The sequence below is a fragment of the Diplotaxodon limnothrissa genome, linkage group LG23, assembly GCF_057381915.1.
Source record: "Diplotaxodon limnothrissa isolate DT_005_m linkage group LG23, D_limnothrissa_male_GT1.1, whole genome shotgun sequence".
In the NCBI taxonomy this organism is placed as follows: domain Eukaryota; kingdom Metazoa; phylum Chordata; class Actinopteri; order Cichliformes; family Cichlidae; genus Diplotaxodon; species Diplotaxodon limnothrissa.
In genome coordinates this window covers 35189136-35207264 of record NC_140617.1, presented here as the reverse complement: position 1 = coordinate 35207264, position 18129 = coordinate 35189136, and the positions used below count along the sequence as shown (strand labels likewise).

Here is an 18129-nt window from a genome sequence, read left to right as displayed (position 1 = left end):
GTATATGACACTTATCAGGATGGATAAACCCATTTCGGGGGGAAAACGCCTTCTGTTGCAGCGCTCCTCAAGAAACACCTCTGTGCAAGCAGAGAGGGTGTTTTAATGAGATTAATTAGATCGCTTATGAGTGATGGTCCTCCACCAATTACCTGGGCCATAATACCGTTTTCCTCCACCCAGGGCGTCGCGCTCCGCCGAGCGGTGCCAGCCTTCTTGCTGCAGCGGGAAATAATTAATCATCTTATCACCATCCCAAGAGATAATATGACAATAAAGACAAAAGCCTCTCTGGCTGGGGCTGTTTAAAGCCAAGAACCGCTTCCTAAATGTCGACTCCAGAGTTCAATTAGGCGATACGGGTGTAGCCTTTTAGAATACAAGCTTCCTCGGTGTTGTAACACAACACTGCGGAGGTCTGACTCGAGGTTCATTCCTTTTCTATAATGAGGTTCTGCAGTTCACATTCCACCAAATGACAGAATATCAGAGGTGCTTTGGCAAGACAGAGACTGTGCCGCGGCTGTTTTTCATTCCTGAAGGAGAACAGCGGGGTACGGCCTCCCTCACATCTATTTCCTTTTCCTTGCTGAAGGGCAGGGAGGGTCACAGACACAGAGGGATCACAGCGGCGAGCATGGCAGCCAGGAATCAAACCACAGCAGGATTCAGCCACGGATTGGAGAGCCGGCGGCCGCACGCAGTGCGCTGTGCAGGCTTTTATTGGCCCTTCTCCATCACACCTGTCACACATGATTGGGTTTGTAGAAGCGCTTCCTTCAGCTGAAAAGGCCAAAGTAGATTATGGGGGCAGGCGAGGTTGAAATGGAATAACCAGTGGAATGGGGCCAAATATAACGCCGTGCTGTCTGAATGCAAATCGTGATTGAATTACGAATGATTTGTGTAGTTTAGCGTAAAGTCTGGCCTGGTTGGAACGGGGGGGGTGGCCAAACATTTTCATGTCACAGACCCCCCCACCCCCTCAACCTGCGGGGAGATGAAACTGAGACTAAAAGCTAAAACTGCAATAATCATCCTTACACTTAATGTAACATCTGTAATTGCAGAAGTTCCTATGGAATTGAGTTGCAGTGATATTAATCTATTTCTCAATTTGCCGAGGAGCCCCAGGAGCCCTGTCACAGCCCCTGGAGGTCCTCTGACCCACATTACGAATACCAATGTGACTGCAGCTTTAACATGCAGAGGAAATGTGCTGTTTTCACACTAGTAATGGCTTCTTCATTTTGATGAGTTGAGACCAAAACCAACAATCACAACATCACACGATTACAGAAACACAGGTAAATACTGTTTTTGGGGAGGACTAGTTCCAGCAGTGGATGAATATGCATGTCGTAATCTCTGCAACTCTGCTCTGAAACCTCTGTGCCATTTATTTGAAAGCTTTAGTTATTTATGGTTTTTGAAGATTTTAAAATATACATATATGCTGTATTATTGCAGATAAAGCTATCCAGCTTTATAGAATGAATTCAAATCATCTCCAGCTGCACGTTAAAGTCATACACAAATAATTAATCAGGAATTATGAACCAACAGGATTATGGGTGTGAAAAAAGGGCTATTACGTATAATGTATTAAACCTTTGTAATTTTTTGCTACTTAAACAGGATTATGAAGTCTTAAAGGTCTAAATCCTTGTTTTGACACACATAAAAAAGCATCTTAAACTCTCGTGCGGTCCCGCTTTTCATGAATACCATCTGTATGAAGGCACAGGCTGGAAAGTGCACCTTCCTCACTGTTTTCTACATCAATTTTCTGCACCATATTTATGTCTGATCAACCATTCTGTTTTCCCGCGCCCCCCTGATGCTTTGCTCTTGGTTCCAGCTGCGCAATCCTGAAAACGTCCCTGAACACAACAAATTCAAAACAGTTCTTCAAACTTGTAGACTGCTCTCCCCTCTGTGTGTTATCTGCCGCACTAACCGAGGTCAGCATATTTCTACCTGCCAGTGATGCAGATTAAATACCTACAGAGCACAACTGATGTATTTGTATAATTAGTAGCTGTAATGTGATTGCTGTATAAAGAAACTAATATGTTACAGACAAATGGAATGTGATTACAGTAATGTGTTACCCTCGACACCGGTCAGCAATAAAAGCATGCTACATTAGCTTGTAGCGATAGTCGTACCTTTAGGTTTATTTATTAACACCACTTTAAAAGATTCGATATAACACTGTGAAAGCTAAAGGCGCCCCAGATGTGTTCGGGTTTTGAAAACAGCAGCCTAAAGAAATTATGTATCCAACTTTCATAAACACACAAAACTTTCAAGAAAAGTTAAGCTGGGTTTGGTGGTTTAATATAATCTTTTTTAAATCAGAAAAGAAACGTGTTAAATGTTAAACCCAATAATCGTTTAAAGGGGAAAAAACTAATATGCTAAATTCCAGCTTCATATTTTTATTCTTAGTCATTTTTCTTATACTGACCCTGGGTGCTTTCCATCAAGCCTTTTTTTAGCCCCTCCCCCTCCCCTTAAGGCTCAAGTAACCCAGGCCTAGAGATCAGTTCATGACCATCTGGTAACCAATGGTTGTTAGGGAAGAGGTCTTCCTCCGCCCAGTTGGTGAGTGGCTGCTAGAGTTTGCTGTTAAATTGTTTGCTAAAGCCAAATTCACTCAAGCCCAGAAATGAGCCAGTGGTCCTAGAAATCTCCCCTGGCAACCACTGGTTGCTAGGGAGAAGTGTGTATTTGTGAGAGGTTTTCAAGTGGGTGCAAAGAGGTATAAAGTGCTGCACCCAAAACGTCCTCGTGATTGCTCTGGGCGCCTTTTGAACCTGCTTTCTTCCTGTTAAAAGGGAGTTTTTCCTCCCCACTGTCACCAAGTGTTTGCCTAAATAAAATGTGCTTGATGGTGTATACACCTGTATGATTGTAATTTGTAATATTGTTGAGTCTTTACTATAAAATGTAAAGTAGCTTGAGGCAACTGTTGTGATTTGGTGCTATATCAACAAAACTGAACTGAATTGAATTCAACAGAGAAAATGTGAAAAGTGTAATGCAAAACAGAAAGCACCTTTTTCCGTTGCAGAGGTAAGACAACTTTTACTTTAAAGGTGAGCTCGCTTTTTCAAATTGCACTACAGCGCAGATGAATGTGTCTGCAGATGAATCAGCGTCTGTCATGTGACTGATTTCAGCTGTTTTTCACTGCCAGCATTCCAGGTCAGGGAATAGAAAATTTTCCAAGCAACCAAAGGTCACCAAGGGGTCACCGACAAGTCTCTAGGCCTGTGTGAGCGAGGCAGGAGCCACCTTTTTGTCTAACTGGCTGGCTTGAATTGGCAGGTTACAGCTGTATCTGCTCTCACTGACATCACACAGATCAAAAAGTAGAAAAAATACTCTGAAACTGGGTGTTTGGAGGAGCCTGAACTTTTTGGATCTTTTGGATATCCAGACCTTATAATGTGAAACTCCCCCCATATTTAGATGAAATGTAAATGTGTATAACATAGCGTATAACATAAAGTAATGAGAAGCACTAAAAGCAGTTTCTCTGTGCTTTGTATGTTTGTCAGATGGCGCTGTTTTTCTTTCCCTTCCATCCTTCTTTTGACATTATATTGTGATCTTGTAATTACATGTGATTATTTCTGCTAGATATTTGTCCAGCTAATTTTATCCACACGGCATTCACTGTATGCTCTGTTGCTATGTAACCTGCAGAAAGGTCCATGCGGTAGGGGCACCGTGGAAAGGATGTCGATTTCACTTGGAGGAAAAAAAAGCAAGTTGGATTTTTTTCTTCTTTGCTCTGATGCCAACTTCAAAAAGTGAGAGGAAGGCGGGCAGCACGTTAGACGGAAAGCAAACAGGCAAACCTCGGTCGGTGTTTGAGTCCATCTTTATTACTGTCATCACCCGTGGAGGTAATGTTGTTCTCTGGGCTGATAGGTTGTCCAACGCAAACAGTGTCACGCGGCTGTGGCGCTGCTCTTTACCCAGCAGACCCTCTGGGAGGAATGCAAGATATCTTCATCTGGGCGCTGCCTCATTATGGCTTCCTCTGACAAACACATGCACACCACTTCCTCTCCTGTCCAATATACACTTTCCCTCTGCCAAACACACGAGCTTAATCTGAGCAGCACACACACTCAGCCACACTTTCGCACTAGTTTCCTCACTTTCTCTCTGCCGCACACACACCTTTTGGGTGTAATAAAACAGCGGATCAGAGTCATTGGCTGCTGACAGGGACTGACACTGAAACCTGCTGTTGTTGGAAGGCTGCCTGGGAGATGTTCATTACTCACAAAGCTTGTCGGTTTGGACAGGAGAGGAACAACGGTCTTATTAAGTGGAGACCTGGAGCAGCCGTAGGGGAAATACACATACACCCACTCGTGCACCCACATGGGCTCAGAGAAAGTTTAAAGCGCGTCTTCAGCTGATAGGCTGAGAGAAGTTGGGGGGGGCTGTCAGAAAAATTTAAAACTTTCCTGCGACGGCAGAATGTGCTGAGTTAGGCGTTTGACACGGCTGACAGACAGGCAAATCGTGACATGACGACACCCTAAAACGTCGACGGTGGAGCCTCAGAGCGGAGAGGGGAGGTAAAACCGCGCTGCGGAGGAATGCGAGGGCCTCGTTCTCGCAGGAGGCTGCTGGTATTGATTGGAGTTTCTGATGTCTGTCTAGCTCATTGTATAACTCTCACAAGAACAGATTCAATATTCCCAACATGGCTGAACCTAAAGCCTTGTTTCCATAGTAACTCTGCTCTCTGTCTCTAAACATAGCCCTCCTGACTGACTTTAGCTCTGCTCAGATCATCAAGCACAGCTGAAGAGGAGGTAGATGCGTGGACATGGACGATAATGTTCCTGACTTGAGGCGATGAAACGATTTGCGAGCTTGTCGGAACGGCCGACGGCTCGCTGTATTTACAGTCCAAACCGGTTACAGCGCCAGAGCGGGAGAAGAAGAAACGAAACAAGGTGAAAAGAGGTTTCTCATTCCATCAGAGAGTGCTCATCCATCTTTCATAAAGAAAAAAAAAGATTTACAAGGCGACACTTGTCGATCGCACCAATGAGGACACCTGGGTGTGTTTGCTGCTGTAGAGTTTTAATCACAAAGCTCGCAATTCATCTCTGAGCTGCTACTTTTCACCAACTTTGCAAAATCTTAAAATAGCAGCATCTCTCTAAACAACCTGCTCCATTTCAGCCTCGAGCAAAAAAAAAAAAAAAAAGGGAAGGGGGCGTCATAAATCAAAACTACCGCACTTGTGACGGTTCGGGGACGAGAGGGGAGTTGGCTGAATTTGCATTTGATGCAGACGTCACTGCACTTTTCTTTAAGGTAAATCTCCACTACTAGATCTTCCAACGTAATGGTGTCCAGTGGGACGCAGATGAGAGCATCTGAAAGCTAGGCAGAATCTTTAAAGGCCTTGTATCCTCATCTGTCACGGCAAATGGGACTTCTGATACTTCACACAGTGCGTCTTTATGTAAACTGAATAAACACCTTTACATGTGCAAACTGCACCAAACCTTTAAAGGGGGCCTATTTTGCTTTTCCTCTTCTGTTTCTCTCGTTTGTTTTTTTGTCTTGCAGTTAGGGTCTAGTGGCTCATCTGCTGCCTGAAACAAGCCGTTTTAGATAACTTCTCTCCATATACAGTATAAAAGATGGACATTACTCATTTGGTCGTGATGTCCCAAGCTAAGCCTGCCTATGACTAGCTATTTAGCTCCTCCTTTCTGACTCATATATCCATTAAAATTTATAAAATGGACCTAATCTTCTGTTCAATACGACCTAAAAATGAGTTACTAAGCAAATAGCAAAGGGTCGAGTGACTGAGCAAAGTGTTTGGCGAGGTTATAACTGCTGGTTGTTGTCTGATGAAGTTCTATAAGACCAGAAGTGTTCATGCAAACACAGGGGTCAAGGATTGTACGTGCATTATTTATACTGTCTTCTCTTTCCCTTTAAGCTGACTATCTCCTGATTGGCTGCCCCTCTTGAACAGGTGGGTTGAGTTTCTGTGACCATAGTCGTGTAGCTGAGATAACACCACGTATATCAACTCTCAAAGAAAAGAGCAGAAAGAAAACATCTAAAAAGTGGCTGTTTATCTGAAGCCTGAACTTTTGGAACTTTGCACATTTTCTAACCACTTTGGTAATGTTTAATATGAGCATCCAGGACTGTAACTGGGGATACACCAGTCTAACTTTTTCCACTTCTAATACCACACTGATACCTTGGCCTCAGGTATCTGCTGCTACCAGGTCCAGTGTTAAATCAATAATGTGTATTTCTCACTCTGAGGAGTGAGACAGAAGATTATCGACCTATTCATTAGAAAAGTATTAAAAGACAAATGTATTTATGCTTTAAAAAAACATTTATTTGCATTAGCGTTATTTCAACCTTGTGTAGGATTAATTACAGCACAGTGCTGTAATTTATAGTCACAGTTTCTCCTTTAATTTCCTTTAAGTTACCATGAGTGACGCAAAAGCTTTCAAACAAGTGTTAAACCAAACATAATGACAGAGAAAGAGAAACAGACCGAACTGCTGTCGCTGAAGCTCTTCAGTCGTGCCAACTCACTTGTACGCATATTAAGACAAACTGGTGTTGCTGTAGCGAAACACTTTGAACTACTGTTGCTTTGCTGTTAGCTGACTGCTGGAAGTTAGCAGATTGCTGCCGATGCGTGGGGTAGTAAACACAAAACATGATAGACCTGAAGAGCATAGCTAAGCCCTGTCACGGATGTCTGATCTAGCTTTTGGTGTCAGGCTATCTGATCCAAGTATTGGATCGCTCTATCCCTAACTGACAATAAGTGAAAGCGTAACAGGTCCCAGCTAATTGTTTTCTTTCCGAACGAAGAACCTGCTGATGTCTGACGAAACCTTGGAAGCTGCAGCACTCTTCCTGCTCTGGCTTCGTTCTTTGGCTTGCTGAGCTGTTCTCTGTGGAGAAAAATGGAACATGATGTAAGAGGTTACATCTGCAGTCAGCACAGAAAAATCAGATCGATATATCGAGCATCTCTAGATTAAAGTGTCTGAGAGGGGGCATAAACAGTGCGAGGATCCCCTTATCAGTCGCAGTGCTTTGCTTCAGTTTACATACGTCAACATGTGAAGCGTTTCCTTCCAAGCTGACAGAAAAAAGCATTCTGGTGTGAAAGCAAAGCACATTTCAGCTCACGGTGAAAGCTGTGTCTTATTTTGAAAAGTTTCTTCTCAAATCAGATCTGCTTTTAAGAAGTGGCTGACTGAAAATATGAAATATTGAAGGAGTGCAAGAAGGAAGAGGCCGATATATAGCATTTTCCAACGCATGCTATACATCAAAATGTCACACAGCCACATCATGTGATGTTATTATAGGCAGTATATAGCTTTGTGAGGGATAATATGACTTTTGATCAATGTGTTTGACCATGTATCACATTACTGCCAGCACATGTGATCCTCAACATGAGTGATGGCACTTTCTCTTTATACAGGGATAAAGGAGAGCTCCATCTGCTGTGCACCTTAAAATGTTAGACAAATTGCTTTTGCCCCCTAAGCCCTTTGGCTTTAAAAGCTGGTGCTGCGGTTGTTATGGGTGCTGTGATGCGGAGTGTGCACATACGGCTTTGTGGCAGACAGTGCAGAGTGTCTGCAGGTTGTCCAGAGAGCACTGGCCTCCTCCGCTGTAGACCGGACGGATGTGGTCAACCTGCCAGAAATCCCCTTCAACAGGAGCTCGGATCATCTCGTTCAGCTGGAAGCACACCGGAATACAACAGTGAGCGTCTCAGTACACCGGCTACCCTCGGATGTTCCCTCACACTGCTCTAAATTGCCTAAAACAACGTTTGATAGCGCTCCCCTCCCAAACCATCCATCTATGCTAAAGTTAATTCTTTGCACTGATGTGATGTCTTTAGTAAAGCTCAGCCTTTCGCTGGGTACTACAGTGACCTAAATTGTTACTTTACAGCACACACAGGCACAGACAAATCATTCATATTAAACAAATCTCTGCACTGCGGGGACATTTCTGCAATGCGCCTCACAATAAAAGAAGATAAAAAACAGTCTCAAGCCAAAAAAACGCATCCCAGCAGAGAACATAACTGGCAAAATCCAGGAAATAATGAAGGCAAACTGCAGGAAAGGGCCTCTGATGGAAGTTTATTATGCTGAGATTAATGTAAGCCTGTGTGATTGTGAGGATAAGACCAGCTGATGAAAACATCATTTGTGCCGAATTGATGACAGCAAACTTTGACCTCATGCTATCCATCACCGTTTGCTGCCTCAGGTACAGCTGTATAAATCACCAAAATGTTTGTGGCCTACATTACGGGCAGCTGGAGGGAAACTTAATCAGGGAGAGCTCGCAAGCCTGCCTGACAGAAATTAGGTTAAAAATACCGCTGGGAATATCGTGCTACAGTTAAGGTGCACACTCCTAAATGCCTCAACTTTTTGTGACCTTGAAAAAAAAATTCTGCTAATTACATTTTAAAGCACATTTTTCACTAGATTTAGAGGAGGAGAGTTTTCCTCATACAAGGAAAACTTACATAATGAGTAAGTTTGTAAGTAAGATTAAAAAAAATGCATTTGCAATATCCTGAGTAGTATTTCAGGTGAGCTTCTGTTTTAATTGCTCTTTTTTTTTTTAATATGTTTAACTTGTTAAGGTGATAGTCGACACAGTCACAGTTTTATCAGTTAAACTGATGTCTTTGGAGGCAAAGGAGAAGGAGTAGAAACACAGACACAATATAAATACACAGTTCAATTCCTTTGACTACTACAGAAAATACAGCAAGACACCAGTGTTTTGCTAATAAGGGAATACTGTTTCCATGAAAGGGTGTACATGATCTGCAACAATGCTTAGGTAGGCGGTACATGTAAAAGCGATCCACATGGATGCAGGACCCAAGGTTTCCCAGCAGAACATTGCCCAAAGGACCACACTGCCTCCACTGGCTTAGCTTCTTAGCTCCCAGGCAAGTAACGTACGTTCACCTGACCATCCACGTGATGTAAAAGATTATTCTTTTTTAAAATAATCTATACCAGTCAACAGTAGCAGAAGTTGTTGTTGAACGTCTGAGATGTAACAGAAATAAGTCAAAGCTAATGAGTAACTAGCTGAACCATTTGAAGACCTGTAGTGCTTCTTTGTAAAAATGTACTGAGGCCCACTGGACACAGTGTGGATTCACTAGCAGATAATACTGTTGTGAATCTGAAATTTATTTTATGAAGAAAATATAAAAAGGAAAAAAAAGTGGAGAAAACAGAAAGCAAGAATGGGAAGATGACAGAGAATAGAGACAAAAAGAAAAAAGAGAGCAAGCAAGTGGAGGAGCTTAAGACAATAGAGAGAGAGAATCCTGGTGGGAAGAGTTCAGGGCCAGAAATCTATTTTCCTACTTTGAGAACTACTCTGCCGACATTAAGGCAGGGAGCTGGAATTGATCCCAACAGATTTAAAGAACAGGCCTGCTCACAGGGCCAGAGTTCAGATCTCTCTCTTACACACTCTCACACAAGCTCTCACACATTCGAGTCAATTGAGCCTGCTTTTGTGCCAAAAGCATGCACTTTGGTGCACCTTACCTCACTACTGCACACTTACACACATACTGAAGCTCCTCTCACAAGCACCTAAAGGCTTTAACACATCCTGAAAATCCACACGCGCATCAAAATACCATTACAGCCACACCTGTTACACACATGCACGCCAAAAAGAGAGCCCAAGCTACAAACATAGACACATATAACCATTCTCACTCTCTCACTCACTCACACACACACACACACACACACACACACACACACGTACCAAACCCCCCCAGTATGAACCAAAGAGTGAGCCTATAATCTCAAGGCTTCTCCACCACTGGTGTCTTATCATGTGGCTGAGTTTGTTTCCTCTAAAGCTCGGTGCATCGATCGGCGCTGATGCTTCTGCCGGCGGCACTGGAAAGAGGGGAGGAGGAGTGAGTGTGTGTTTGTGTGTGTGTGTGTGTGTGTGGGGGGGGGTGGCTTTGCAGGATAACAGCCAACCAAATCAAATAGGCTTACTGGTCGAGGCCTGGCACTGGGAAAAAAAAAATCAATGGGCCCAGCAATCCATTTACTGGGAGCTGGCCCCTTGGAGTGCAGATCAACCTGCGTGTGTGTGTGTGAGTAGATGCATATGTGCGTAGGTGGGTGGGATGGGGAGTACAGGGTGCTTTTATTTTTGCACTTACATAAACACACAAAGAACTTCTTTGTCAGTTCTTTGGCTCACATAGAGAGACTGATGTCAGTTAATGTGTGCATTTTGATGACTGTTATCTAACAAAGTTGGTACAAATTTTCAATATTGAGGAGAAAACATCCTTATATGAAAAAAAATCTTAACACCTGAAACATCCAACCACATCAAAATAAAATTCCCTCAGGTAATGTGGGTGCTAATCACCAAATGTTAGCATGCTATCATACAACTTTAAAACAACAAGCAAAACCTGTATGTATAAATGTTTTTTTAGTTCACCCACGCATTGCTTCCTGTTTAAAGGGAAAAACAGATGATTTTCAGACACTCAGTCTGTTTTTTTAATAATGAGAAGTATAATGAGATTCCATGTAGTTTTAGTTTGTATTAAATATTTGCATGTATAAAAATGATCATGATCATCATGATGTAAAATCTAAAAACATCAATTAAAACATAGCAGAATCAATCCCATTCTGCTTTCCTCTCAGATAAAAGTAAGGCTTTCTTGCCATTTTCGCACTTCCTGTATATTACTGGCTTTTATTGGTCTCATTTGGCTATTGTCTCTGGAAGCAGGATTAACTCTGCTTGACTCAGAGACATCTTTATGGGATAAGCATTTTGAAGGCACGTCTGCGCTCAAGCTCAACTTTTTGTCCTGTTAACAATAACTTGAGCATGTCAAGCTGAGAAACCAGCAGCATTAACCCGTAACTCTGACAGGAAACTGATGGCAGAGACTGTGTTAGACAATCTGCCGCTGGGTCAGCTTTCACTGCTCTGAGATCCCTTACTGTCTATGCTTTGTGGAAATGGAGCTAGCATTTGCAAGAAAACCATCAATCTGCGAATTACTGTTGTAGCAAATAAGTTTTATTGTGCAGTGTTTTTAATAAAGGTTTTTAATAATTGCTTTACCACATTAGCAAAGAAAGCCTTAAGGAAGAGGAGTGCCAGCTGCGACCATATCCGGTTTAATAAAACAGGCAAGTTTGCTTATTAAGTTTACATACTAAGTTTAACCAGCTGTTTTGCTAATATATCACCTTCCTGTTCATACACATATTTAAACGACTTTTTAAAATCAAGCTGTAGGGCTGTGTTTCTGAACTCTAATAGCTTTTCATTTAGAGACATATCGTCCTCACAGAACAGCCACAGTAAACTTTAATATTTTATGTTCAATTTACAAGTAACACTGTTTCATGTAAAGTAATATTTAGAAGACATATACAGACTATGACCCCGATTCTGAAAATGTTGGAACACTGTATAAAACACAAATTAAAAAACAGAATGCAATGATATGCAAATCTCATAAACCCATATTTTATTCAGAAAAGAACACACCAAACTATGTGTAAACTGAGAAAATGTACCCTATAAAAAAGTCATTTCCAAGTCCACAGGAACAGAATGGTTAAAAAAAGTTGGCTATGCCTACCACTGTGTAGCATCACTTTATTTAGACAAAAGCCTGCACATATCTGGCAACTGAGGAGACCAGATGCTGGACTTCTGGGAGAAGATTGTTGTCCCATTATTGTCGGATATTGGATTCTGGCTCCTCAGTATTCTTGAGCCTTCTTTTCTGTATTTTTCATTTTATTATACACCAAATGTTTCAGTTAGTGAAAAGTTTGAACTGCAGGCAGGCAAATCGGTTTACCATGCTGTTGTAATAGCATGCAGCTTAACATTGTCTAGCTAAAATACACAAGACCTTCCCTGGAAAAGACGTAGTCTGGGTGGGAGTATAGTTTGTTGTCTACAAACTGTATATATGTTTAAGCATCAGTGTGTCTTTCCATATGTGGAAGATGCCAATTCCATAGGCACTAATGTACCCCATACCATCAGAGATGCAGGCTTTTGATATGAGCCCTTATAACAAGCTCGATTGGTCTCTCTCCTGTTCAATCCTGGCGATGTGGTGCCATGTTTCTCATGTTTTTCCCAGTTTTCAAATTTTATTCCATTTTAAATAAGAGAAGACAGCACCATTTCTGCATCATGTTAACATTTAGCTTCTTCTTTGCACGATAGTATTTTAACTGGCACGAGGAACTGTATCCACAGAGAATGAATTCTTGAAGTGGTCTTGCAGTGATTTCCATACCTGTTTGTAATGCAGCCTCCTGAGTGCGCGGAAATCCCAGACATCCAATGCTGATTTTTGATCTAGTTTCTTGCATACAGAGATTTCTCCAAACTTATTCTTATTCTGGTAAACTGGTATTCAAAGTCTTTGCAAATTTACATTGAGGATTCTTAATCTGAAATTGTTCCACAATCTGCAAACAGTTTGCAGAGCTCTACCTCTCCTACATGCTCCTTTTAGTACCCTTTCGTCTTACTGACCTGTTGCTCATCAACCTAATTAGTTGACATCAAATTAAACACAGCCAATATTTTTGGAAGATTAAATTGTCAAACTTGAAACATTTGGTATAATTTCTATATTCTAGTGTGAATAAAATCTGGGTTTTTGAGATTTGCAAATCATTGCATTCTGTTTGTATTTACATTTTCTATAGCATCCAAACTTTTTTTGGAATTGGGATTGAGACAGCTTTTCAGTCAGGAAGAAGTGCAGAAAGGTGAAGCCACCCAGGAAAAGTAAATCAAGCTGCAGCGGGCTGTCAGCTTGTGTAAACGAATAAAACACAATCGCCTTTCTGTAAAAGTTGCTGTGCGCCACTGTGGCCACTCCTTTGGTTGTATAAAGGTCTACAGGAAAGAAATATGACATAAAAAAGACAGAAACAGTGGTGTGGAGTTGAATTTCACATTGACACAACTTGCCTCGTTGCACTGACTGACCACCATAGTTAATGGCTGTTTGGCACTTGAAAAAAAAAAGTTTCTTCAGCTCATTGGTGGAGTTTTCCTGAAACATGGATGAGAGACAAATACGAAACAGTGCCTCCTCTGCTCTATGTCCCACCTGTTTGAGTGGCAGCTGGGTGAGCCAAGTGTTCTCCAGGATCTCCTTTCGCTGGGAGGGTGGAGCATCACGAACCTTAATGAACAGGTCATGGGCGTGGAGGCCGCAGTGCTGACAGATGCCGCGCTCTGCCTCCAACACCTGAGACCGCATGTAAGTCTGGCTGGAGCGCAACTGGAACTCCTCCTGACACCTGTGGGTCAAAGCACATAGAAACATCTGCACTACAGAAAGAAACTTGTGATTAAATTCTTTCTATTTTAAAAATCATTCACATAGAAAGTTTTTCTCATGTTGGTTAAAAAACAGAAGCTGGCTTTTGAAAACCATTTAATCGAATTAAGACTGCCAGGAAAAGGTGCAGCATCTCCAGAAAAACTAAACCGAAATAGGTTTGCTTTAGATTTTCCATAAAAAACTTTTATTTTACATTGGTAATGGTATCAAGTTTGGTAAAGACCAAATTTGACTGATTCCCCCCCAAAAAATTTACAGGAAAAGATTTGGAAAAAGACCATTATAGATGCAAGAGTTGAAGTCTAATCTATTTTAGTCTTGAGCAAACAGTATTCTTTCTACAAAGAAAGTAAACAACAGGGTGAAGTCAACATTGTACTGCTGTGTTTCTGAGTTTGTTTTGCACACAAACTCTTAAAGCTCTGAATATAATTGAATTTTTTGGTGCCAGATGGGTGGGCTTCTGCGCAGAGGACAATGAGTACAGGGAAGTTTGGGGGGAAAAAACCTCTCAAACTGTGTGAAAGTTGATTTAATATGTTTTTGTTTGGCTGACATCTAATCAAAGACACTGCTGTTGCAGTAGACCTCGCACATCAGGTGCACTGAGATCTATATTATCTACAAATCTGCTCCAGAACTTTTTGAGCAATTCTCAAGTTATTACAAGTTGGAAATGTCCAGTTTAGCCCGTAGCTTTTCCTCTAACTGTATGTAGTTAGTGTTGCAATACCTGTGGCTGCAGAATCGAGTGTCCCACGCTCCACCTGTGGTAGAGCAGGGCTGCTGGCAGGAGAGACACAGAGGGACACCCTGACTGTCCACAGCCTGCAGGTAGCTGGACTCTGTTGATGACTGTGCATCTGATGTCCTACAGGACTGATTGTCCTGCCTGCTGTGAGAGAGACAGAGAAAGGGGAAACATAGTCGGGAGTGAAGAAGTGGTAGATGGTAACTTCAGACCAAAAAGACATCATTCTCAAATTCTCAACAGACGGTTGTATGTTTGTAAGTCAGATGTGGTACTGAAGGACTTCAATGTCCAAACACCAGATTTGCTAACATGTTGCTCCAGCACAAACTGAGCTTTGGTGTAAAAGGAGTGCAATGACACGACTGTGAGTAAAAAGTGAGAACTCAAAGGTTTATGTGACTGTTGCATATGAACGTCACGGAGTTCTTTTTTCAAAGCGCAAACTATAGGGAGAATAATATTTAAATCATGTGCACAAACTGATTTGCAACTTGCACTTTGCTGATAATTGAGCTAATATTTAACGCAGATAAAAAGCATGTCTCAATTTCTGAACTTGATATGGCTGCAGAGGATACGTAGACGTAAAGACGTAAAACCGTATAGATGACCCAGCCAGCTGAATTCTAAATTTGCTCAGTGAACTCAAAGATGACCTGGATCCTCCAACCTAAGGGAGTCACGCAATACCAGCAGCAACAAAACTTCTTACACTCATTTACATTAATGAACTGAAAAACTTCCCTTAATAAAGGAAAAAAAAAACTTTCTTTAATGCAGTTTTATTACACTAGAATTTCAGGACCATGGACAGCGCACGAGGTTTTCGCCTGATCTCGTGAGATCTAACACATGACTGTTTTTAGCTGCACATACTTTGACTCTCCATGAGTTGCATATCGCAGATATGTTATCTATATGGAAGTTGTCTTAATACAAGAACGCTACAGAACACAAGGCTAAAATACTGCTGTGCAGTTTACAGTCCTAGATCAGAGCCTGTCTGAATGACTCGAGCCTGTTTCCATTCAAACGACTGTCTGCCAGATTATCACCATAGGCCTACATTTAACATACACGCGTATCCCCTGTATTTATATGGTTTTCTGATTTGTTGTGTGCCTGTCCTGTTAGTAAATTACCTGCAGCTGGATATCATCTCTTAGTTTGCGAGTTTGCAAAACTAACCACACCTACCAGCACTATGCCCTGTATTTTTAAAGAGCGGAGCATTTTATCTATATCACAACAGTCATCTCAAGGAGCTTTATATTTCATGGTGAGCTCAGCAGAGAGAGAGCCCCTATGATTTCAAACGATGATGATGATGAGAAAGCACTTGGCGACAGCGGGGAAGACGAGTTTTCATCTTAATTTTTCAGGTGACCTCAGGCGAAAGTAGAAAACACGGCGAAGAGGAGCACAATAAAACGTCAAAGTCAAACAGGTAAGTTGAGGCCAGGCATCCCAAATCTCAACAAAAACAATACAAATGAATTTGTTATAAAAATAGTTCCCATTGATGAAGGTTTTATTCTTTTCAACAACGACGTTAAAAAGATTCACAACAGCTTCTTTCATTAAACACCGTGTTTAATGTGTAGCCACTGACCTTGAATCTGAACATGCAGTAGTGTGCAAAAGTCTTAAGACACCTCCTCTCACTTGTTTATAGTTTGCGTCATATTTTAAAGCACCCTTGAGCAATAGTTCCCCACATTTGTTTCTTTGGATGCTTCATCACTGATTATCGGTCCTTGTGCGTGAACATTTTCACAGGAATACTTTTTTGCCCACTTTTTGTAAGTATAAAAAAAACACCTAATGGCATGAACCACTGCTAACTTAGCAAAGAAGCGATTTTAAATTGTAGCTTTAGGCACTTTTTCACTAGCAGCCTGTCACAAAAACACATCATTTGTTCTCATTTCTTTAGATGATTCTACTAAAAATACTAAAGATAACACAGTCTGACGTGCATAAAATTGTATTTTTTGCACCACCAAGCAGACTCCCAAAGAGCTATTAGCTGAAAACTTGGCATATCTCGGCTTGGTGTGTCCTTAAAAAAATATGGATCCAAGACAAGGAGGGGACATGAGAAGAAATGTCACACCTTTCTCTAGTAGGCAAGCAGTATCGAAAAGCCATTTGTGTGTAAAAAACAGAAAAAAATCTAACTAATCGACTAAGACCTGAGAGATGCATGTGGCCCTTCAGTTCTACTGCTCACTGAAGCCTTATCAGAAGTGATTTCAGTGGTACAGTGGCTGTCAAGAAGACATTATTAACGAAGGGAAACAGGGAGAAAAACCTGTAGCAACAAGTCTGATGTTGTGATTAATCCAAATTTGAATTTTTTGGTTTACCTGCTCTCCAAAAAAGACTTCAGGAATGTCCTTCAAGAAGCCAAGAGAACTATTCCTGATGGCTAATTAAAGAAATGACAAGAAAGCTGCCAATGAGAGTTCAGGCTGTGTTGAAGCATAAAGGTGGTCATACCATGTATTCACTTTCAAGCTCATTAGAACTGTACAAACTCTGTTTTTGCCTTATATTCAGGATTTTCGTGTATTTTTGCACATTTTTATAACTCGCTGCACCCATGTATAAAGAAATGAGGGATCAGTCAAGACATTACCCTGTAAACCTGATCTAAATTAAACAAAGCTCACTTTCTTCTACAAACTGCAAATACATTTCAGTGTAAATATCCATGCAACAGAAATAAATCAGTTTTTTTCCTGTATATTTAGTATATTACAATGCTCTATCTGCAAAACATTTCTAGTATGTGTATCTGCGTGCATGTCCGTCTGGCAGAAGACAGCAAATCTGGGCATTTGCCATGTAGTCCCAGCAGGGTGCTAGAGCCACGTTGGAGGGGACAGATGGACTAAATTCTCTTTCCCCATGGTTTACAATTCAGAGAGACAGCAAGAGGAACAAAGAGCCAGAGTGACAGAGCACTACAGAAGGAAATTTAATCATTGAAATAGAGAAGAGAACCTTCTAAAAAGGGAACCTTGCTGTTTCAAAGTTGAGAATATACCAAAAACTGGAAGTATCATGGGACAAATGGTGTGCCAGCAAAGTCTAGTCGATGAAAGAGAGACACAAATAGACTTTTTACTTGTGTGTCCAAACTGAGAATAGTGAAAACATCCAGAAAAGCCAGAAATATGTCTTTTAGAAACTGTAAAACATCAATGCATTTGCCAAAAAATGCATGTGAATCAAAAATGTAGGTTTATAGATGTAGAATGTTTACCACCTTGGCTCATCTCTGGTGCTCTATACCGAAAGAAACCAAAGGCACCAACGAGATCTGACACTGGTACGTCCAGCTGTTAATCGAGATTCTTATTTTCCACATTTTAGCATGTTGCTTTCATGTGGATAGCAATATAAAGACTGTTTCCCTTCAAAATGGACACTAGTGACGTATGCTGCATGGCAGGATTTCCTTTTTAGCCCACGCCCAGGCATAGGTGGCACACTTTAAGATTAACTGATACCTTCAATACCAGACATGCGCTTGTTTTAAACGGATGTATGTTATCAGAAATGTCTGTTTCTTTAGTTCACAGTCAGTTGTGCTTATCAGAGCAGAGTGCCATTGTATCTGTGTTTATAAACTGGACAACATTTACTTGGAAAACATTGCCAATATTTTAGAGAATGATTGCAGTCAGAGTCAGACTGCTACTGTTTGGAGACAGGTTGCCTCCCATCAGATGACTTGTGCAGATGCCTTACAATCTAAGAGCTTGCTGTCCTTTTTTTTACTCTAGTATAACTTATAGCCACAGTTCAAATGTCAAGTGATATCAGCCAGCAGGAAGTATTAGCAGGAACTGAACTGAATTTGTTGTTTTGAAGG

The 18129-nt window shown here is 41.3% G+C and overlaps 1 protein-coding gene across 1 annotated transcript in view; it reads right to left on the bottom strand.

Annotated features, from left to right (window-relative positions):
* Positions 1 to 6583: 6583 nt before the first annotated feature.
* The window catches only part of zranb3 (zinc finger, RAN-binding domain containing 3), a 142367-nt gene continuing 130821 nt past the window's right edge, over positions 6584 to 18129 (bottom strand). Inside the window, exons 19-22 of the mRNA XM_085347655.1 lie at positions 14226 to 14387; positions 13256 to 13448; positions 7663 to 7794; positions 6584 to 6989 (exon numbers count right to left, since the gene is read on the bottom strand). Of these exons, the coding sequence (XP_085203781.1) occupies positions 6882 to 6989; positions 7663 to 7794; positions 13256 to 13448; positions 14226 to 14387 (595 nt within the window). The 3' untranslated portion in view covers positions 6584 to 6881. The remainder of the gene's footprint in view (positions 6990 to 7662; positions 7795 to 13255; positions 13449 to 14225; positions 14388 to 18129) is intronic.